This window comes from Chaetodon auriga, chromosome 17 (genome assembly GCF_051107435.1).
Source record: "Chaetodon auriga isolate fChaAug3 chromosome 17, fChaAug3.hap1, whole genome shotgun sequence".
In the NCBI taxonomy this organism is placed as follows: domain Eukaryota; kingdom Metazoa; phylum Chordata; class Actinopteri; order Chaetodontiformes; family Chaetodontidae; genus Chaetodon; species Chaetodon auriga.
Genome location: NC_135090.1, coordinates 17,672,472 through 17,696,293, shown reverse-complemented (window position 1 = coordinate 17,696,293; position 23,822 = coordinate 17,672,472). Strand labels below are relative to the sequence as shown.

The 23,822-nt window shown below is 43.5% G+C and overlaps 2 protein-coding genes across 2 annotated transcripts in view; both read right to left on the bottom strand.

Annotated features, from left to right (window-relative positions):
- Positions 1-9,023, bottom strand: part of med30 (mediator complex subunit 30) — a 34,301-nt gene extending 25,278 nt beyond the window's left edge. Inside the window, exons 1-4 of the mRNA XM_076754228.1 lie at positions 8,944-9,023; positions 8,010-8,302; positions 5,617-5,775; positions 784-891 (exon numbers count right to left, since the gene is read on the bottom strand). Coding sequence (XP_076610343.1) covers positions 784-891; positions 5,617-5,775; positions 8,010-8,210 — 468 coding nt within the window. The 5' untranslated portion in view covers positions 8,211-8,302; positions 8,944-9,023. The remainder of the gene's footprint in view (positions 1-783; positions 892-5,616; positions 5,776-8,009; positions 8,303-8,943) is intronic.
- A 6,960-nt stretch (positions 9,024-15,983) lies between these two features.
- On the bottom strand, positions 15,984-22,524 carry slc30a8 (solute carrier family 30 member 8). Its single transcript, XM_076754851.1, has 9 exons — positions 22,240-22,524; positions 20,601-20,767; positions 19,720-19,866; positions 18,828-18,981; positions 18,473-18,639; positions 18,165-18,277; positions 17,606-17,711; positions 17,373-17,507; positions 15,984-16,852 (listed from the first exon to the last, which is right to left on the bottom strand). Exons 1-9 carry the CDS (start codon positions 22,311-22,313, stop codon positions 16,707-16,709), a joined length of 1,209 nt encoding a protein of 402 aa, XP_076610966.1. The 5' UTR covers positions 22,314-22,524; the 3' UTR covers positions 15,984-16,706.
- Positions 22,525-23,822: the final 1,298 nt, after the last annotated feature.

Here is a 23,822-nt window from a genome sequence, read left to right as displayed (position 1 = left end):
CAGCAGTCAACAGGAGCCTCCTGTCCAGCACACACAGCTTTAAGAAGGCTGAGCAGAGCGATACGCTGATAACGAGACCGCATTCACCACAACCTCCACCCTTTTCAGCCAGTCCGTAGGTACTGTGCACACTCTCCACGTGACACTGCAGGCGGCCTTGGAGCGAAACAGGCCAACAAAGACAGAACCTTCACATCTGAATACACACAAAGTCCAAGGAATAGTAGAAAAAGTTTACACTCAGCCTGGAATGACAAACTAAATGAATGCAGCCTTTGAAAAGCAACGCTTGTTAATAGCATTTCCCAGCAGCACACTGGCCCCTTTAAACACACAAACTCTATCAGCAGACGATAAAGTTTATCAAGTGTAGCCTCTTAATTTTGTTTTGTGCAAACCTCGTCTTTACAACCTGGATGGTTGCTATCCAAATAATGAAAGTGGGCTATGAAAGCTTCAGGTTAATGATGTGAGTAAAATTACTGATCTGTAATGAATTTCACACCTTATTATTACTTCCTATCTTTAAGATGATACTGTTTTCCCTCCAGCTCAGATACAGCAGGCCTGATTTATTAAAAGGTCTGGAGGCTCAGAGATCCGAGCCTTTACTGGTCTGAAATAATATCATGTCAAGCTGTGATAAAATTTCAAGATATCAGTTTATGAACCTATTTTTCATTTTTCTTTTATTAGCCCTCCTTTCTCATTTCATGGCCGCCAGCTGGGAATCAAACCTGTAACCCTAACAGTGCTGCGCTAGTGGGACACAGAACACAATACCTTATTGACCTCCAGGATTTCTCTCCTCTCCTCGGTGGCAGGGCGGCTCTGAGCAGCTGAGCGATCCTCGTGTTTTGAGCTGTCATCCTCCACAAAGGGTATCAGTTGCTGGAAGGGACAGCAAAGAAATAAATCTGGCTTTATTATTTAGTATAAGCAAGATGATCACTACCAAGAGGCTAACATAGTCAACTCATTTGGTACTGTGCATATAGAATTTACACTGTGACAGTATTTTAAGAGCTTTACTTTTGTCATAATGGAGCAAAACTTGCTCTCTGATGCACCTTCCTCTTCCTCCTCTTATTCTGCCCATGAATTCAAATACATGCTGAGTGCAGTTATTGGTCAGAATTATGTGCTCATGGGAAACCTCATCCTATGAGTGCCATCACATACTCAAGATATCCTTGTGCTGTCTCTTAATCTTGTTCCCATGAAGTGGTGAAAATGGGGATTCAGCGTAAGCTCTCGAGCACAGGCTCACCCGTCGCTCTTCAACGTATAGAGAGAGACAGCAGCGAGAGAGAGACAGAAAGCGAGTGGGAGATTAATTCATTTTTCAACGCTCTGTGTGCTTGACCTTGTCTGCTTGACACTACAGTGAGGCTGATGTGCAAGAGCCTTCAGGCGAGGCGGCGTTGCTGAGAGCCTACAGGGTCGCTGCATGCTGCTTTACATCGCACTGCCCCCTAGTGGTCACCTCGGGGAGGAGGGGAGCAGGAGGCTTACTGCAGTCACACTGAGTCGTGTGTGAATGTCTTGAGAACTCAGTGTTCTGGTACAATGCACAGCAAGGACATAAAGGGTCTGACAATGTGTGATTGATTTGCTCTTTAGAGCGACTGAAGAGTGGAGAGTGACCACAATGCACACACAGTGTAAATGCCTGTGCTACGGGACAGAAGTCCCAGGAAGTATCAGTTATGTCGACATAGTAGCTTCACACTCTCAAAAATCCACAATCTTCAGCCACGTGATGCCCCTTCAAACGGGTTTCAATTAAAAGCTGCAAAGATAATCTGCAGTGCGTTATCACACTGGAAGCAAGGAGTTCCTGTTACGAGAAAAAACAAAGTCTGCAAACCGTTCCAAAACAAAAACTGTCATACCAGACAAGATCACAAACACAGATTAGGTGGGAGACTGTCCAAACGACGAGGAGCCAATAAAAACTGCCTGTGTGGGAAAACACACCTTGGTCCAATAACGACACGGCACAATGCTAATCTAAATCATGCAAAGGTCTTTACATTATTCTGCTTGGCTACACCGTTTGACCTGAGGTTGTGCAGCTGGAGCGAAGGCCCCGCGGACGCTAGACAATGATTGGAGTAAGCTGCTTCGTCTGGAAGCAATGACTGACTGGTGTTCGAGTACAGCTGGAGACGGCCAACATCGAGACTAGCATGAAAGCAACAGAAAAAAAAAAAAAAATCAAGGCAGACGGAGAGAAATGTGGACAAACAGATGGAGAGAGGAGAAGACGGCGAGATGATGGGCAAAATGTCAGATAGTCAGAGAGAAAAAAGCGAGGGTTGAAGAGGGCAGTGAGGGCTGGAAAAAAGAGCGAGAGAGAGAGACAACAGGAAACAAATTCAGGAAAAAGAGAAGACAGAATAAGAGAAACACTAAGAGACACAGAGGCTGCGAGGGAGATATAAAGATATAAAAATCTGGACAACTTTCTGCGCTCCTGTCAGTTTCCAGGCCGAGCTCCATGCCAAACTGTAAACTCTGGAGTGCTGGAGGGGGAAAAGACAGCGAGGACATGTGCAGGATATTATATCAGACAAACTATGAGCTTGTCTCTGGCTCAAGAAAACTTTAAGTAGGAAAAGAGGAAAGTTTTTTCATTAGATAATTTCAGACTGAAGCCAGCGACATATCGAATTTTAAAGGTAGTGGGCAGATTTTGGCAGCTTCTGGGGGGAAAATGAAATGTGCTGAGTAGGGTGGGAAAGATGGATGGAGAGTGTATTATGTGTGTGTGCGTGTGCGCACGTGTAGCCATGCAGCTTGTGTGCGAGTGAGCCTGTGTGAGTCATAACCCCTGCCTCTTCCACAGAAAGATGGATGTGGTTTCCTGGCTGACAGAGAAGAATGGGCTAATGAAGTTCTCCAGGTTGCCTCGCTGAGACAAAAGGAAAAAGGGTAGAAAAGACAAACCGAAAAAATAACAAAATAATAAGAAAATAGCAGGGTGAACGGGTGAGGCGAGAGGGAAATGAAATAGCTGTTCAGTGCAGGAAATGACAGAGGAGAGGAGCACTTGAACAGCAGAGAAGGAGGAACAGAGGAAAAGCAGAAGAGAGTGCAACAAAGCCGACGTGAACAAATAGATTTAAAGAGAGAGAGGGGGGACAGAAGGAAATTGACAGACAATATTGAGCAGCCGTCAGAGAGAGAAAGGTGGAAAAAGAGGGATGAAGGAAGAGAGAAGAAACGCAGAAAGGAGGAGAGAGTGTGAGAGAGCGGGAGGAAAAAGCTGCAACGGGGCAGCAAGGCATGACAGCTGGAAAGAAAAAGAGCAAAGCGCTGACGTTTGCACTTGGTCCAGCTGTTCATTAAACGGGTCTGTTGCTAATTAGGCTGCGATGAGGTCACACTGCCCGAGTCATTGATTCCACTTCCTGTTTCGGGCAGCCAATAGTGAGCGGCTGTCAGGCAGGCACCTGAATTCTCCGAGATGATAAATGGCATGCACGCCGGGGCCAAAATCAACAACCCTCCGCCCCAGACAAACACGGTGAGCTGAGCTATTGGCCGGTCAGCACTGGACTGGGTCTCAGCCTCAAGGGGAAATGAATAAACATTTAAATAAGGTGGAAATGAGGGGGAGAAAAATAGCTAGCTGGCGTGATGACTCAATGAGGGTTTACACCATTACAGCAAAGGAAAATGTCAAAGAGAACCTTTGATTTAGGGGTGGAACTGCAGCCGAGAGTCATTTTGAACAACTAGTGGATAGATCATTCGAAATGCTTCAGAGCGACGGCATTATTCAATGCGGAAAATGTACACGGTGGCAGCCATCACAAATTTGTTCCAATTTAAGACTGGTCTCCTCCCACATCCTCCTTTATCCTCAGTAGGAGTCTGGTGAGAGAGATTAGCTCCGAGCCAATCTGTAGAAATTGGGAAGGGACTGCCGCAGTCATAAATCCAATCAAACAGGGGTGGATAGCCTAGCTGTAGCCCAGCATGGAGCCTCGAACAGTGCATGCCCACTGAGCCAGTGTGTGCGCGCGCGCGTGTGTGTGTGTGTGTGTGTGTAAGTGCACGTCGGTGCTGAAAAAAACGCCTTTGTGACATGCTACAGTGCGCCACATGCATGTCTATGTTGTGTATATGGAGTGCGCGGGACACAACTGTGCGCATGCACGTGTATTTCTGTGTGTCTGGGCAGGCAGGCGGGGATGGAGTGCGGCTGAGCTCGAGTGCTGTTGTTCCTGAAGGTGGATGGTGACCGTAACCAGCGGTAAAGAGACTCTGGAGACTCACCTGAAGCGACCAATGAATCTGCCGCAAGCGGAGAAAAGACAGACCTAGAGGGAGTAAGTGAGATAAGAGTCCCCCGGGGTAAAGTGCTGTGTGTGTGTGTGTGTGTGTGTGTGTGTGTGTGTGTGTGTGTGTGTGTGTGTGAGCAAGGAGGTGCAGCAGTAACAATGGCCTACTTCCTTTAAACTAACAGCTTCCTAATTTAGCAGGCGGGTTGTGTGAAAGCTGACCTATATGAGGCAGTGGCTGAAAAAAAAAATAAAAAATCACGGCATTTGCAGCATCTGGATGATTCGATCAGTCAAAGTCGAATTAAAACAGTCGTTCCACCACATCATGCAAGATCTAATTGCAGAGATTTCTGCACGGCACATGCATTTAAAGGATAACGTGATTTGAGGTGGGGTGAGTTGGGATACCATCTCAGCAGCAACAGAAACTGTAACCATCAATAATAATATGAGAACAGTACGAAAACCAGAGAATATGTCCTCCTCTTGTAAATGGGTTTAAAGTGAAGTAAATCTTGTTAATGTAATTTAACCTCCAGATAACAATGTTCCCTGCATGCCTGTGATTGTTTTCGCAGAGCCTGCGTCTTGTTTACTGTCAGGTTAATCCTTTATTTATTGATGCTGTCTGTTCTTGTTATTTTATTTCTATTATTCTGCTAAACTGTCAATGGGACGGTGCTGTGGGAGAGAGCGTGTGTGCTTGGCCATGTCTGACTCCACGTGGGGGGTGAAATACTTTAAAGAGTTGGTAAAGTGATGATGGAATAAAATCTAAAGACAGAAAGAAATTACAACCCTGATTCTGGAAAAGTTGGGGCGCTGCATAAAACACAAATAAAAACAGAATTCAATCACCTGCAAACAAACTGTGTTTACTGACGACAGTTTTACAAAGTGTCCCTGATTTATTTACATTTTTACGCAACTGTTTTGGGATCAGGGTTGTTTACTGCAATACTTGTGTACACGCTACGCTCTACTGGTGACAAGGGACCTCCACAGGTGAAGTGCCCAAATCGGGGTCGCTATGACAGTCACTCAAACTCATTGATTTTAATTTGTGCTAATGCTGGAAGGTGCTGCTAGCATCCTCAGATTGATAACCTCTTCCTGGGTGAGGTTCATATATATTTTGTATTACATATATATATACATAAGTTTGGTGCCAGTGCCATGTGAGTGAATACATTTTACCTGATTATGGTGTAAATTTGTATTCAAACTGGCCAAAACAACTGAATACAGTCATAACCACACACGCTTCCATTCACATTCATATGAGGAAATGGCGAATCTCGTCAATGTCTCCCTGTCTCACCTCTGGGGGTATGGGGTCCATCCCGGCGCAGTTCTCGTTGCATTTGTCGTAGACGAGGCGCAGCTTGCGAAACAGCACAGAGAGCATGCGTAGGTGCTCCTGGAGTTTTCCCAGCCTGTCCTGGTGGGTGTTGGGGTGGTAAGTGACTCCATTAGGCAGCTGAGAAGCATCACAGAGGAAACGCTGTGTTAAGCAAAGCACAAGCCAACAATTTTGCTCGTGCTAATAAAAAAGGAGCAGCCATTGATGCTGAATGCAGTGCAAACCCTCAGCTGTTCCTACTGATGCACACTCATTTACACACATAACAAAGGGAGAGTTTCCTGTCTACTTAAGAATGAGAGAAGCCGGGCTATAGAGAAACCTTAAAAATGTGTTTAACACGACTGTGCTGCTGCAACAACACGGTAACCATCTTGATAATATAATGAAATCGTAGTTTAAACTACCAAACACAAACTCTGCTGCTTCAGAGGTGAACTGCTTCCACTGCTGCACTCTGAATGTTTTCACTCTCACACTGAGGCAGCATCGCATCACTGGCTTTTAACTACAATGCCTGCTTAAGAGTAACAAGATGTTTTTTTATTGAGAGGATCGACAAGCCTCTGGGGCAGCACTGTCTGATTATGAACATCCTACATAACATGAAACAAGCCTGCCTTCAGGGCAAGCGAAGGGAAGAGAGAAACGCGGAGAAACAGAGGGGAGACAGACAGACAGAGGTGGAGAGGGAGGGAGGGGAGGAACACAAGATAAATGAAGAATTTTTATGAGCATAAAGACGGTCTGTGATCTAAAAAACAAGTCACAACAATGCTGTTTGTGCATTCTGTGGCTGAGGTGTGCTTGTTTGGCCTGTCTGTGGCTGCGATTTTAACAAGGTGCAGGAGGAGCGTCTCAGAGGAGCAGGCAGACATCCATGATAAACTCATGCTGACCCCTTCTCCAGGACACCGCCAGGACTGAACTACATGTGAACCGCAGAGCAAACTGATCCAAAGTCTCCTGATATCCTGAATAAAATGCTTAAGGAATCCGCGAGATTAACTTTGAAAGTATCTGCCGTAGATTGCGCTAATGCAAAGTGCAAAAATTAAAGACATATTTGAGGTATCAGTATAAGGACTTTACATACCAACAGACTGTGTGTGAGGCGGTTTCTGAGGGAAAAGATTAGTTTCACCAATAAGAAACGTAAAACCAAAAATTAGGCTCTTCTCCTCAAACAGCTTCTTATAAATTCTAACAGCAAAGAGAGAAAGTGATGAACCTTCAACACAGGAAAACCACTGAAAACCCAAAGGAGTGAAAGCCTTTCTTAGCGTGTGCTGGATTTCTCATCATAACTCGACAACACTTGTCATACAACACGCTGTTGGGAAATGTGCATTATTCATCATCGGTAGGCGGATGAAACACAATCGTGCTATTCTGCCAAAAACTTTGAATTCAACAGTCTGGCCACACTAAAAAGGACCTAAGCGAACGTGACAGACTGGATGCTGCTGTTCAACTCTCTGAATAAACAAGGCCCTGCTCGTCAGCCTCTGCTCACTAACGCTGTTTGGACGCCTTATTCGGAGCAGCAAGTGTCTTTGTGAGATCTCTGGTGTTATAATAAAAAAATATTCAAGCTACGTTTTTACCAATTCAGGAATATTTAAGACGTGAGGATTTTAATTTTCTCAGTTTTGTGTCTTTAAACTGATATCTGTTAATGCTAAAGCACTCTGTGTGCAGAATTCTGCAGCCATGCTACGGACAACAAACTACTTCTACATCTCCAACGATTTTAACTTCTTTGCACTCGTAGAAAATTTACTTTAGGATCCATAGAAGGCCTCACATGGTCACCAGATTACATGATCTTTAAACTCACTACTGGCCATAAATGCCTCTGGTGTAAACTTTCGAGCTGATCCTTAGTTGAAGTCAAAAATCAATCAACCTTTTGGCTGGCTGTGCTGATGCCTCCGCTTTGGTGCAGCCTTCCACTTCGCTTTCAATCGGCGTGCATTGTCTGTTTTTAAATCCGGCATCAAAACACACTTTTAAAGAATTGCCGTCCTCAATGACAGCTGTTTTTGTTATTTGCATAATAGTGCTCTGTCATGTTATCATAAGACCTATTATTACTATTTTAGTAGATTCTTTTAGATTTTTTTTTCCAGCTTTTGGTTTTTTATGATTATATTCTGCTGTTTTATGTTGCTGTCCAACACTGGTGCGTTTTACTCCTCCCATACTATTGTTCTTGTGGTGTTAAGCATCTTGTAAGGGTGTAAGGGTGAAAAATATGCCAAGAAGATGACAGATAGTAGAAGCAGGAAACAGAAAACTGAAGGGGCTGCGTAACCACATTTGACAGGCGTGTGAGCAGAGAGACAGACCTGCATGTTCCTGAGGAGCTGGAAGATCTCCATGGTCCTGAGGACAATGTCTTGGACCGTCTCCTGGCCAATGCGACACAGCGAGGCCGTGTTGACGTCCCGTGCTGCCTGGGCCTGCTGCTGCTGCTGCTGCTGCTGTTGTTGCTGTTGTGGCGCCGGGGGCTGCCCGCCAAAGGGCGACACAAGCGGAGGGGTTGTCATCGAGACAGCAGGTGAAGATGCTGGTGGAGGAGGTCGAGGTCCAGGTGAGGTTACCTGTCAGGCTATTCCACAGCAGCACACGCCTTACATGCCTTCATGGGGTGTTTTACAGAAGCAGAGGAGGAAGATGAGGAGGAAGAAAGTAGGACAGTTAGTGGAAGTGACTGCGTTTCTTCTGATGTGAGTCTAAAAACAAAATGACAGTCACATCAATGCACAAGTATATTGGCATAACATTTAGCTCGTCAGCCACAGAAGTGCGGTTAATGAGGTACAATCCCATTTAAAGAGTCAGGAAACGCAGCACAGCTCTCTGAAAGCCTCCCAGCTATCACAAATCGACTAAAACGAAACGCTGTCGAGCTAAAGAGACTCAACACTGATAAAGTGTCTGAGCTAACGCTTTAGCATTTAGTATATATATAAGTATAAGTTGTATTCCGGGGTTTCACAGACGGATAAACGTGCCGTTACACCAGCACAAGTGTGTTTGAGGCTTTCCTGGACTTTAAATACCACATCCCAACGCATTCAGTGTGATAGCCGGTTAATTAGCTAACATGCTGAGAGGCTGTCATCCAAAGCTAAGTGGACAGTCACTCCACCCGACACCTCAGCTTTCTTTTTGTGTGTCTGTGTGTGTGCTGTTTCATTACACCGACACTACGTGACACTTAACATCGCTGTGAGTGTTCATATTTATGTCATAGCGCATTAGACAACGTAATGTTACCTGTGCGGTGATTATTTATCTGTTTTGTTGACATGTCAAGTTTCCTGCTCTGCTCCTCAGCTCCAGCCACCGCAGCTATCGCGAGAAGTCGGCTTGACACCGCGACTGGAGGCAGTAAATGATAGAGTAGAAGCGCCACGTGAAAATTGCATTTTTTAAATGATTTAACGTGACTTTTTTACCGGTGTAAGATGTTGTAACTTACATAAACAGATATGTGACATCCATTAATATTAAGGTGAACCCATATTTATCTTTTAACTTGACACAGTCCCTCCAAATGTTTCGAAATTAATGGCGACATTACGGTAAAACAAGGGGCACTGAAACTTGCCCATGCTACTTGGGGTAACAGCGCCATTTGGTGGTCTACTCTTATATAACAGTCAAGTCACACATCTGGCTTCATCAGCCCCCAGGCCAATTTACGCCACATGATTGCTTCTCATGGGTCATTATAACTTTTTTAGTCAGCATAATTCAAATTCATCCCATAAATGACTATGTTATGTACGTCTGCTCTGTGTTAAATCAAATCATTCAATGCATCCATCCATCCATTACTTATACTGTACAGCTGTGCTTGGATTATTTTTGTGAGCCATCAGAATTTAAATTAATTTGAAATACAAGAGGTGTCAGAAAAAAGACAGGAGGCTGCACAAAGCTGCTTCTTCAGCATGTGCTCTGCCATGCAGAATCACTGCTCTGACTTACAGAGACTGGAAATAAGAGCTTTATTGAGAAAAAAAAAAAGGAAAGAAAGGCTTTGCCTTCAGGCTTGAGTGGGGCTGAAAAAGTAGATTAGGATGCCTATTACTTAATTTACATTATTCATTCAAATTTGGGGTTACAGGCTGGATTTCAATTTCCTTTTATCTGGAACACATTTTGTGTAATAATAACCTGAAGTCATTTCTTTTCACTCATTCTCTGTTTCTAAAAAACACCCTATCTGCAACATGCGACACTGATATGAAAAACACAGTGTCAAGTTCACTTGACTGCCCACAACTTCTTAATTGCAGAGGGAGTGCTGGTTAGCTTGCCAGGATGAATGAGCATTACTCTTACAATCCCCATCTGCCACACCGCCAGACCAACTGAGGCATGCCATTTGGAAATGAGTTTCTCCATAATCATGCAGACTGTCTTCTTGGTGTCTTTAATTGGGACGAGAGAGTAGTGATGGTGAGTGGGTGGAGGCAGGTAGTGACACAGATATGCTTTCCCTGCTCTGTTGCTGAATTATGCATTTGACATTATAAGAGAGAATTTAAAAAATAAGTTCACTCACACATCACATCCGTGGATTAGGTTGGAAGGTGGGTGTGTGAGTGCACGCGCGAGCTCGTTTGTGCCTGTGTGTGTTTATCATGGGGGCGGGGCCGAGCAATGGGGACTTGAGAGATCATCTATCATCACTGATCAAACTGAGCAGAAACACAACAGAACGCATTGATCACGTCAAGGCGAGCTGATGGAAAGTGCTTTGATTTCGAAAGGCTTTTTCATGTTAATGTGATCGAACCTCGTTGAGACAAAACATTCCTTTACATTCAGACTTTCAAAATGAAAGACCTTCATTCATCACAATGTCAGCCGATGACAAATCTCAAGTCAATTCTCTCATCATTTTCAGTTCGTGGTTACGGTCACAAACCTTAATGGCAAGCAGCGAGAAGACGATTCAAAGAAAATATTGAACAAACAGGCGGTGCAGTATCTCATTACTGTGTGTCACGTGCAGCGTACTGTACATCGTGTGCATGTAATTGAGGCCTCTTGCATGAAGAATCATCAGGCAACACAGATTACTTTGAAAGTGACGGCGGGCGCATAGTACTGCATCATCTCATCAATGCTGCGGGGGCTTGAACCTTGAATGTGGGAGGGTGAGACAGAAAGAGAGAGAGAGAGAGAGAGAGAGAGAGAGAGAGAGAGAGAGAGAGAGAGAGAGAGAGAGAGAAGAGGCGTGACTGGAGGGGAAACCAGGAGGAGGAGTTGAAGAGGGAGCAAAAGGTAACAAAAAAAAAAACTGCAAGAGAGACAGACTGAACTCAAACCGTGTAATAATTATGAGCTGAGGGGGTATCAGGACTAAAACGGATTATCTAGCCACCTAGTGCATTACTCATGCTTTAATTAAATACGCACTGATCTGGTCCCTGCAGGGCTAAGTCCAGATGGAGAGAGAAGGGAGTACAACGATCTGCTCCGAAGGCAGCTGCATGTAAAGTCCATTCAGCTGCTCACAGCAAACTTCACCTGCGATAGTGTCTGGACACAAGAATGAGATTAATGCATGTGAGGGTACTACGGGAAACAGGGATGAAGCCGAGGGAGGCCGAGCATATGGGTAGATGTGCCTGTGTGCTGTGTATGTGCGTGTGAGCAAGAATCTAAGAATACTGACTTAATTCTAGAGTTATTCTCAATGCTGATCTATGGGATTTGAATGAACCACCTTGCCATACAAATACAAGACATCTATATTCAGTATGTAGATTGCTTGTACTAAAAAACGTACATCTTATTATCAGGCACGATGTCTACATCAAGAGTTAGAGTGTAGCCCTTCTTGTTGGCTCAGATTATAGTTCAGGTTTTGATTTATTACTTTCATGTTTTGGTTATTTTATGTCTTATCTGGTAAATAAGTATCTAGAAGCAATTAAAAGCCCACTGGTGGATCACAAATCACCGCTGTGCTGCAAAACATTGCTCAAACACACTGAACTGTTTGAAATTCTAGTGGACGTCCCAAAAGCTCCCAAAGATACCGAATTTCCGAGGCAGAATTTGAGGAAAATTTGCATAAAATTATGCACAAGACATCTTAATTTCAACTTGGTTGACTGGTGCAGCCATAAAAAATGTGTGGAACATTGTGTGTTATGAAGTAAAACGTGCACTAAAATCTGTTGAAATTAGAAGAAAACCTAATGTGAAGTAAATACTTTTAGGCTTAATGGTGGTGATTGTAGAAACGTTCATGTTTGAGATGAGAATATGAGCCTTAAATGTCGATATTTTCAAAATAAAAGACTTGAAGTAAGAGAGCACCGGCCAGCTGTGTGTCAGCTATTATTAATGATGCCCTCGACCGTGCTGCTGCAGCCCAGGACACCCATAGCTCTTTCTGCAGCACACAGCAGGGTAGGAGAAGGTCAAACTCAAACGAGCAGTAAACACTGAAGTGTCAGTAATATGTCAGAGCCCCCCGGTGCCCCAAAATGGCCACCTAGCTGCATTAAAAATCACACAAACTGGCTCAAGGTCAAGGAGGTGATGGACTGTTAACGGGGATCAAAATGCCCCTCAAGACAACGGATCCATTTGTGAGCTTATTGCCCAGCAACAGAGGGGCTGCTGTTGGCAGGAAGGGGTTAAACGGATGCAGCGCTTCATCCGGAGGGATTTTATGACATTGCAAATCAGACTTTGAAAGTAAGACAGAGGATTTGAAAAAGGAATATTTTACTGAATAATTCATTTCAGCTTGTACCTTACAACTGTACAAAGGCAGCAGAAAGACATTTTGATCATGTATTAAAATACACTTGATGCTCTCCGCATGCAGGACTTCAGAGATTACTGGCGTCCATGCATAGAAATATTTATTGATCTATATTTACATATCTGACAGAATGCCCGTGCCTGTGTCTTAGGTTGATGTTAATGCTCAAAGAAACGTTTTTTTTTTACACTTCACAAAGGGTCAAAAGTATTTAAAATGTGCGTTTAGGATAAAGAATAGAAGTATAAATTAGCAGCTACTCACCAAATTCCCAGTTCCTCACTGCCATTCTCGTCCTGTCCACCAGATGACCTCAGACATTTTCTCCTGGCTGTATCCGCTCAGCTGTTTTTACTCTCCCTCATGAGCCCTGCAGATATTGAACCAGCCCACATGCTTTGCTCCTCTGTCAGTCCTTGCTGTGTGCATGTCTGTTATGTGCATGTGTACCTGGACCTATACCCGCCTGCCTGTTACCTGTCTGCTTACCTGTACCGGCCAGTAAGCTATGGCTTCAATAATTCACTGAAATCATCCTGCTGCCTTCCATCCAATTCTGTATGTCTTGTGCATGATGGCACGAGCTGACCAGAAATGGACCCAGCAGACATCAGCTTCACACCGGAGGATCTGGAGGAGGTGAGATCCGCCACGAATAATTACCCTTTTGTATTTTCTTCCAAAATCGTCTCAGTCATGAGGAAGCTCGTCTCTCATTCAGACACATGCTCATTGTGATTTCATTATCAGCTTTTCTTTGGCAATTCCAGCACGAAGGCATTTCTGTGTCATTTGACTTTGGCGTTAATGTCACAGTAAAACAGAAGACCCGAGGGCCCAATGAGCAGAGCAGAACAACTAGATATTATTTTTACCAGAGGTCACAGCCGTGAAAGCATAAAATAAAGCATTTAGGCAGGTTCTTACATGCTGGGGTCCTCACACAGGCTAAATCCAGGCTTCACATCGGCCTGTCTGAGCATCCACTGACTCATCTGTGGAGGAGAGAAGAAGACAAAGGAAATGGCAGTAAACAACTCTTAGTCACCTTGTGCATTTATACTGAATATTCATTGCGCCTGAAAACCTGTTTATGCACTCAAGGTTTCAGCAAAGAAGAGAAGAGACAAATGTCCAGAGGCACGCCAGCAGCCCCCTGAGACTGCAGTGCCCATTCAACGACTATATAGAAATAGTCTGTGTGCTCATTATACACTAGAAAGCAAAACTGTTGGATGGAGGAAAAACGGAGAGATATGAATCTAACAAAACTGCCTGAGGAAAGAGTGTTCTCTGTAAAGTGACCATTTGAGGACGTCAGGGTCAGCTTTACAGCGTTAGACTTGGCATAAATTGCATAAATCCAAACTGACTGAACTCATCTTCAGGTGCACTCTGTAAGCCTCGGCTGTGAAACTCAGTCATGCTTTGAGGCAAACGTCAACATTACCTTGCTTAGCCTGTTAACGTTAGCTGGCTAGTGTGTTCATGTCACAGTGCAATGCCATCAATTAGGAGTAAAATAAGCTATCAAATGCATAAAACCAAAGGCAATTTTCTCTGCAACTACAGAGGGACAGAGGGACTGACTGGGAGGGCTTATTCTTGTAGGAGAATCCTACTCATTCCGCCTTTAAATAAGCACGATATTGACCTTTAAGACTGCACTATGATCAATATGACAAATACTGGAACAAACTGATCACATGTATGTGCCTATGGGAGGTAAACCATTACATCACTGAAAGACCCTACGGCTTTTTAAGTTTTATGCTGGCCAACTCTTTTTGCCTGAAAATGCCAGTAAAAATGAAACTGCAAATCCTGCATCCATCCATCCTTATTGCTAAACCTTCCAGGCAACCATCAATACTATACATGCACCATGCCAGCCATGGCTGAGCTTGTGTGCTTGATGCCCCCAGTGCTCTGTAATACCTCCTGGTGAGGCACACTGGATGCACATTAACATCAGAACAAATGCAGTAAAGTGAAAGCAGATATCAACAAAGTAGCTGAGCAATAGCTTCCTTATTATCTCCTGGAACTCTTTAACATTTCTTCAGGGTGCAACCAATTATTTTCATTATCGATTAACCCGACAGTTATTTTTTTCATTCAATTGATTAACTGTTTAACCTTTAAAGGTCAAACAGCTGTTTAAAAACGCCCTCTGGCACAAGTTGCCAGAGCCTGAGGTGTCATCTTATACTACAGCTCTTTCTGCAGTGTCAGTCAGCCTGCTTCCAGCTTTAAAGTGAAATAAAGGGGTTTTTTTTTTTTTGACTGATGTTTTTGTAAGTTTAGGATGCAGGGATGCTGTCTCAACTATTTCTTCAAAGACACATCATGCACAGGTGCAAATAGCTATATGCCAGTCACGTTAATATTACAAGCCTGCTAATGCATGCGGAGGTGTTTTTTCTCCTGGCTGCACTCAAATGCAAAGTCTAAACAAGCTTAATGATAAAGTCCATCCACGAGGGAGCAGGTGAAGATTGCTGCTCTTTCAACATCGCTGAAAGGACACTAACCACAGCACAGTTGTGGCGTCATGATGTATAGGACTGCTGATGATCTTTTTGATCTAACAGATATTTTTCTTATTTTATGTCTTATCAAGTATGTATATGCTAAAATTCCCCATGTATGCCAGGCTAAATCTGCTTAAAATGCATGCACAAGACATCTTAATTTCAATTTGATGGACTGGTGCAGCCAGTGAGATCCATGAAACGTGGAATAAAGATGCTTTAAATTACTTTAAAGCTACTTTAAACGTTATTAATGACACCACTGGCCATTAAGTAAACTGCAGTGTCACTCTGTCACTTAGTTTTTTGTTGACTAAATTAGTACCATGGATCACGTCAGTTGGTGAAGCTTTCTGGCGAGCTAGCCGACTAACATCAGCAATAACATGAGCAAGCAAGAAAGCTAAGGTCAAGCAGCTAGCTGTGACTTAGCTACGGTGCATAGACCTAGCATTGGTTGCTTCATAAATTTAGGCAAGATTGATTGTTGATGTTAGCAGACTCCATTTCTCAGCTAATGTGAGCTAGTGCCGCGCACTGTTGGTGCTGGCGGGAAGTTGAAGAGAGTCAAGCCAGACGAGTGGTGCGCATAAACGTCACATCCTTTGAAAAAACGTCCTTGTCTGTTACTTGTAAATTAGTCCACAAGCTGTTAAAGGCAACCATGACAATCAAATTGAACTCAACTTTAACAATCCATGTAAATCGTGTCACTTTCTTAATTACGTCATGTTTAAAAAAAAAAAAAAAAATGACAGACATGATCTAAGGTCAGGTGGGGGTGAGGGACTTAACAGGGATCAACGTGAAGATCATGGATCCATTTTGGAGCTTGTTGCCCAGCAACAAGGGAGCTGCTGCCGGCAGGAAGGGGTTAAACGGACACGGTGCTTCATCATGAAGGACTTTATGACAATGTAAATCAGTCTTTGAAAGCAAGACTCATAAAACAGAATATTTGAAAAAGGACTTTATTGAATAATTCATTTCAGCGTGTACCTTATAATTGTACGAAGGCAGCGCAAAGTCATTTCCGTCGTGCATTAAAGTACACTTGATGCTCTCCACATACAGTACTTCTGAGGTCGCTGGTGTAGGAGTCCATGCATAGGAATATTTATTGGTTCATATTTACATACCAGAGTGTCTGCAAATGCCTGTGGCTGCGTCCTATGTCTTCGGTTGATACAGTATGTTAATGCTCCAACAAGGACTACATTATGCTTCACATGGGGCAACAAGGTAAACAAACACACTACTTAAATGTGTATTTTGGTAATCGAAAAGAAGTTTTAAATGGTAGTTACTCAACGCAATCATGTATAGATACAGAAAAGATGTACTTTCTACATTAAACTGTGATTTCTGTGTCAACTCTTAAAAGCATAAACATCTCACACTAAAGTTTTAGACAATGTAAAACTTCACACGTGATGGCAAAAGCTTTTCATCTAAAATCATTTCAGTCACAAGGAAGCTCGTCTCTCATCCAGGCACATGCTCATTGTGATTTCCACATCAACATTTCTTTGGGAATCTCAGCACAAAGGCATTTTATTGTCATGTGAATATGTCATTAATGTCACAGTGAAACGTAAAACCTGAGGGCCCGATGAGCAACTAGATATCATTTTCACCAGAGGTTACAGCGGCTAAAGCACAGCTTGGCCTTGGCCTGCTGAGATCATATAAAGAATTAAGGCAGGCTCCTACATCTTGGGGTCCTCACACAGGGTGCATCCAGGCTTCAGGTCGGCCTGTCTCTCCATTTGAATGGTAACGGAGTGGAAGTTGTAGGAGGAGAAACAAGCTTGTGTCATTTCTCTGAGGACAGTCTGAGCATCCACTGACTCATCTGTGGAGGAGAGCAGAAGACAAAGGAAATGGCAGTAAACAACTGTTAGTCACCTCGTGTGTTTATACTGAATATTCATGTGCTCGAAAACCTGTTTATGCACTCAAGGTTTCGTCCGGAGGCACGCCAGCAGCCCCTTGAGACTGCAGCGGCCGTTCATCGACTGTATAGGAAGAGTCTGTGTGCTCATTATACACTAGAAAGCAAAACTGTTGGATGGATGAAATAATGAGAGATAACTCCTGTTCTTAGAGTTTAAAACAACAACAAAACTGCCTGAGGTTTCATTTTGGGTTGTTAGGCTCAGCTTTACGGTGTTAGACTTGGCATACATTTCACAAATCTAAATTTCACCTTCAGCTGTAAAACCCGAAGTTACTGTCAAAGCAAAAACTACGCCCTGCGACAGTGTTTTGATTCATTCATTATGTGCGGTGACAAGTGGCAAAAGTGAATCATGCAGACAGCTCGTAGTTTTACAAGGGAATATGTTGCATTTGAGCAGACGGTTTCTCCTCACCGATGGCTACGTGTGCAGTCAGTACAGCCTGGTTCATGGTGAGGGCCCAGATGTGAAGGTTGTGCACCGCTGTCACCCCCTTCACTGCCAGCAGACCATCCCGCACTTCACTGTATCTCACCCCTGCTGGAGTTCCTGAATCATGGATCAAAAAGAGGAAAAAGGTGGAGGGTACATGTAAGAAATGATAAGGAGTGAGACAATCAAGACTGGCCAGGGAATGAGACCCTTACCTTCCATTAGGACAATAAGAATATCCCTCATGATGGTGAGGGTGGTGCACAGGACAAATATGGAGAACAGGAAGGTGCAGATGGGGTCAGCCATCTTATACTCTGGCTGCAAGAAACAAAAAACACAGAAAAAGAACGTTAAGATTATCAGACGTGTTAATCATCTTCATGATTCAACAGTTCTTTGGAGCTTAACCAGAAGAAAGGAACTAACTGCACAACACGAAGAAATGAAATCAATGAGCATTCTGCAGACAGACACCAAGCAACAAAACGGCATGTGGACAGAAAATACGGCACCATCTTTCCTGCTGCAAACAGCCTCAGCCTTGTCTCGTTCAGCATTCCTCGAGGGTGAGTGTGTTTTTAGCACCGAGAATGCAGAGCAGCACAAGGCTGGAAGCTAAAAATAATGCAGGAATTAATGAATGAGAGCTACAGTACTGAATCACACCCACAGCAGCCAAATTCGAGCCAAAACACTCACAATAACATCAGCTAACTGAGGGACTCTTGTAAGGCTTCCCACACTTTGTGCACAACCACAGAGACGCCGTACCTTGAAGAAGATAACGATGGCGCTGACGAGCACACTGATGCTCTGGAGGAGATCTCCCACCACGTGGACGAAGGCCGCTCGCACACTGGCATTGGCCTGCTGAGCCCTCCGTCCTGAAAGAACAGGGTTCAGAGAGATCCATGCTCTAAATATAATTATAATTCATCACATATGCCATTATATGTATGGATTGCAACGCCCCCCACGGTGCACATTCAGTCATACTGCAGGCTGCTGTGCACTTGGGATGTCAAGCTAATCATATTTGAGAGGAAAGTGACAAAATGGCTTGTATGCAAGAAACATACCATTACTGAGCCCGTTGTGCTCCACGTCCATGTGGTTATCATTCGAGTGGGCGTGATTCGAGATCTGCTTGCCTCCTTTCGCTTTCTTGTGACTGTGGCCGTGCCCGTGCGAGCTGAGACCCCCGTGACTGTGGCCGTGGCCGGACTGGTGAAGGGTGAGGGCCATGCTTTTTGAGAGTGGGAACAATTTTCAAAGTGTGAAACGAATCAGCTCAGATAACATCACAAACTTCTTCAAGAGCCCGTGAAACTGGATTTGGTGTTGCCCTCCTCTCCTTCTTGGCATAAATATTCAAAGGCGCACCGTGAGCTGATAAAAGCTGCATAAATGAGACTAAGTGTGTATTTCACTCACATAATATTAGCCAACACAGCACAAGCAGAGGTAATGAGCATGACAGTGCCCTCGATGGTGTAGTCATCGCTGATGAGGCGCTCCACAGCCAGATAAACCAACACTCCTGTTACCAGCCAGATGGTGAAAACAGACAGCAGCGCACCCAGGATCTCTGCATGGGGTGAAGAGATGAGAAGAAAAATAAAGCAGGAGGAAAATAACAAGAGCTGTGGTCAAATACCGGCTGGAAGCTGCTCTTGATCACAGGTTTTCCAACTCCAAAGTGCACAAAAACAATCTGAAAATGGCTCGAAATGAAGCACACAGTTGAGTGACAAGACTTAAAGTGCAGAGAGCGTAGACCAGTTACTGACTCACCTCTAATTATCAGACTAAACGAACACTTTACAGATGTTTTGCTAAAATCTTGGCCAATTAAGCATTAACATATTCAGTGCAGAATTAGCACTGGAGGTCTGAAGTCGTCCTCTAAAGTCGTTAAAAACATCTTCATGAAGTACAACAACCATCTTCCTATTTGTTTGAATATAGATAAGCACTAAGGTGGCTCTCGCCAATGCAAGATCCATTAGCATTTTAGGCTAATTAACTATCAAAGCCAATTAAATTAATAAACACTATGTTGAAATTGACCTTTACCTTAAGACTGTGATATGATCAATATGAAATATACTGGATTAAATGACACCATATGTGCTTATAAGACGTAAACCATTACAGTCAGTCGGTGGAAAATACATCATGTTCTTTGTGTCTGAAAATGTCAATAAAAATAAAGGTTTTTCTGACTAAAACTTCCAGGAAACAATGGCCGTAAACTTCACGGCAAAGACTGTCGAATAAAGGATTAAATGCTGGAGAGTTGTTTGTAGAGCCGCTTCCAGTGTACCTGCACGATGCCAGCCATAACTGAGCTTGTGTGTGGCAGGTCTGGAGGAGAGCCAGAGGGATAACAGGCTGATGATGAAGCTGGTGAAGTCGACCAGCAGGTGGGCAGCGTCTGTCATCACCGCAAGACTGCCTGCAAAATACCCACCTGAAGAAAGGCAGAGAATATGAATATGAATGTTACGCTGATGAAATGAATGAGTTGTGTGGGGAGGGAGGGATGGATTAGATGTCAAAGCCACGGTTTGTGTGGCCCAAGAGAGCTTAAAAAGAATATGATTGTCTTAAAATAAAAGTCTAAGCTGCTTTACAGCGTACAGAGATCATAAACTCTACATCTCCCGCAACGCATGCCGATTTTGTGACCGGCGAAATGGCGGCATAGAGTGCAGTGTTTCCATATCGGCGTTTAACTAAAGCGGTTTTCTGACAAGTGATGGAGTTGAAAAAGATCTACAAGTAATCCCGAAATGTCCAAGAAGAGAAAAATTGATGCAGAGGGAAGGCAATTTAATGAAAGACGGGAAAGTGAAAACATGTTTGGCTGTGTCGGTGATGAAGGAAGACAATAAATGTGGGTGTCTTAACCTGATAAATTAAAGGGATTTCTGTTATAATAGCACAGAGCAATGGTGTGAGGGGGTTGTTGTGAGTTTTGAAGTGTTTGAGCTGATGCTGGCACTATGTGGAAAGCTCAGGGTTCACCAAAGTCATCAAGATTCGTCAACCAGGAAACATGAACATCTGCACTGGATTAAGGCGAAAACAGGAAGTATATGGGAGAGAGGAGCAACAGAGGAGGTGAAAGGAGACAAAGACTCTACAAGTACCAGAAGGAAAGGGGAGGCAGAGAGAGGAAAGAAGACAAAGTGAACGACTCACCGAGGATTTCACCGATCATGAAGACCAGGCAGATGACGGAGACCATGTACAACCTCTTCCTGGCTACTTTCTTCTCTCGCTCGCGATCCTCCCGTGCGCGGCTGTTGTCGTGGCAGTGCTTGATGCCACCTGTGCCGTCAATCTGTAACGCCTCCTGGTCGGCCACGCTGGATGTACATTAACATCAGAATTAAACACAGTGAGAGCAGATAACAGCGTGTAGCTTAGTGATTATTCACGTCATTTCCATTTATCACAAATCTGCCGTCTGTTCACTATATGACACTCTGTTACCTCCTTCAGCTGATTCCTCTGTTTATCAATAATAATAAACTTTATTTATACAGCACCGTTCATACAGGAAATGCAGCTCAAAGTGCTTTGCAAGAAAGAAATCACATCCACCAAGTGAGTGCTTTAACAAACAGAATGGACATAAAAACAGATAGAAAATGAATGTAAAATAAGATGGAGAATAAAATCCACTTCACAATAAGGATGAAAATAAAAATAAACACTATGCTTAAAACCACACTATAAAATATTAAAATCTAGGTAAAATTAGAATAAGGATGGAAATAAAAAAAAAGGATAAAGCATCAAATCACAGCATAAAATGATAAATACAGGTTAAAATAGACAAGTTGTTTCCATTATTGATTAACCTGTCAATGTTTCATTTAATTGATTAACTGTTTTAAATAGGTCAGAAAACTGTTGAAAACTGTGTGAACATCAGTACAAAAGCCAAAGTTTTACTTAATGAATGAGTTCATCCTCTGTATGTGCTGCCCTTATTGATGTTGCTTCATTTTCTATTTGTTCAGGTAAAGTTATGTTTCAGCCAATCGTCTGCTGCCTTTTTCGTACTTCAGTTCTCTCTTATTGGTTCAATCATTCTGCTTCCAGACTCAGTAAAGCTGCAGGTTAAGAGGAGCGACAATGCAGGTGAATTTTACCTGTTGCATAAAAATAAACAGCTTGCAGGATGTTTGAAAACCAACTCTAAGAGTGTCATTTAAAGAGACATTTGTTTTACTGTGGGATAGAAATAAACTAGAAATGAGTCATTTAGAGTCACTGAGGAACACGTCTGGAGGAAGAACCAGGAGGCAACGGCGTGAAAATGAGCAGAAAAACCAGCACAAGATGGTCAGAGCTCGAAAGTGCGACAGACATTCTCTCTTTCTCTCAACAGGACGCAAATATTTACGCAAGCATTGCTTTTCCCGCAAGGGTTACGTCTCCGCAGACACGTGCCCGCCGGGGAGGTTTGGCAAATATCACCAGGAGCCAGATTGACAGTTGAATAATGAGGTCGCTCTGTGCGCACCTCCCTGCGTTTGGAATATGACCGGATAAGCAGAGGCAGTCCAAATGAGCCGCACGTTTGCGCACTGCTAATCCCAGCAGATCTCAGACCAGCCCCGAATGGACAAACAAGGGAGCGTGAGCAAAGACCCTGCCCACATGACACAGCCACAGAGGATACCCCCACTCCACTCTGTGTCACTAAAACGCACTCGATCACTTCAGACAAACACACACGCACACATACTGAATTTAATCATAACAAATGATTGACGGACAACTCAAAGTTCTACTGATCCAAACTCGCAGCGGAGGAATCAGAGTTTACCTTTCCACAGTGTTGTATGTGTCCCTCCCTCCGGACACCAGGGGATGTCTCTCTGGATCCCTCTTTTTGAACATGATTAATGTCTTGGAGAATATCAGACTTTAAAAAAAAAAAAAAAAAAAAAAGTCCTCAGAGCCCAAATTAAGACAAAAATACGCCTCAAACCCAAATCTAATCCAACTCCAAAGTGCCTCTCAGACTGTAGTTGTGTTATTCCAAACCTAAATCCTGGTTCTCGTGGTGGTCTCCTTCAGGCCTTGGTGACTCCTCTGAGATGACCAGCTGAACATCCTATAAAACCAGCCGGTGCAAACAGCTGAAAATGTGATGCAGCCTTGTGACCAGCACCGTTTGCACCGTGTGCAAATGCATGGCCGCCTGCAACGCCTCTGAGGCCGGGTGATGAGAGGGAAGGGGGGAAGGTGACCGACGAGGATGCAAAGAGGAGATGGCAAACTTAAAAGGTACCAAATGTCTCAGCTGGAGGAAGCATCTATCAGGCGCTTAAACAAGCCCTCTGATCGCACACTTCACCGAATGCAGTCAGGAAAGTTGAAGGGAAATTCACCTGTGTGTGTGATTAATTGGTTGGGTGCTCACTGCCTGTTAGGGTCGGGCTGCCAAATTCTCATTTGGGGATCCGCCCACCTCCTTTTACCAGCCGGCACTCAATGATTATACAATCTAACAAAGTGCCGTGCGCTCCGGCTGCGTCACATGGCACACTTCTCTGAGTCCAGGCTTCCTCTTCTGTCTGCCACCAACTCTTTGCGCTTCCTTCTTTTAAAATGTTGTACATTACTCGATCTTGTGCGCTTTATGTACTCCATTTTCCCTTAAATTTGTTATTATTATGCATTAGGTTTTATTTTCCATCATGTTACACATTGTCTGTGTTCTTATCTTAGTGCTGGACGAAGTATTTAGAGCTTTTACTGGAGGAAACGTACTAGTACCACATTGTGAAGATACTCCACTATCAGTAAAAGTCCCGCATTTAAAAACGTACTAAACAAAAGCACTAGTTTAATCAGCAAAATGTACTAAAGGTGTGAATTGTGAAGTACTCACTGTGTGGTAAAATGCTCCCTGGCAGTTTTTACTGTTATATTTGATTAGTATTACTGCTGTATTACTGCTGTATCCATGTGTGTGTGTTGCATTTTACTGTTGAAAATGTTTCAGGTTGAACTGATTTCATTGTTTAGTTTAATCTACAGCAGCGCATCATTTTCTATAAGATCATCATATGTTTGCAGAGTTACTGTCTTGTGAGTTTTCAGCTTTGTGACGATGCATTTTCAGCTAATCCAAGAGTGAGAAATAGTTTATTTTTCTTAAGAGGGAGGAGAATTTACTCAACCTGTAAAGGAAGACTTGATCCTCCAGGTTACAGAAATTCCAATCCATAATCACCAAATCTGGAGATTTGATTGTGTGGATTAGAAACAGCATCTTACTTGGACTTGTGAATTATCAACAATTAAAATCATGTTGAGCAAGAACAGTTTTCACAAGCTTAGGCTGTAGGGAAATCTCCTGAGAGAATAAATGGTGCTGATAGTCTTTACAGATGGAAAATC

What these genes read in the sequence shown, in the direction of transcription:
- slc30a8 (XM_076754851.1), bottom strand. Translation starts at nt 22,313, where the DNA reads ATGTTCAAAAAGAGGGATCCAGAGAGACATCCCCTGGTGTCCGGAGGG. An exon ending in ACATACAACACTGTGGAAAG is followed by an intron (nt 20,768 to 22,239) that starts GTAAACTCTGAT and finishes ATGTACATCCAG; the next exon opens with CGTGGCCGACCAGGAGGCGT. An exon ending in CCATCGTTATCTTCTTCAAG is followed by an intron (nt 17,712 to 18,164) that starts GTACGGCGTCTC and finishes TGTTTCTTGCAG; the next exon opens with CCAGAGTATAAGATGGCTGA.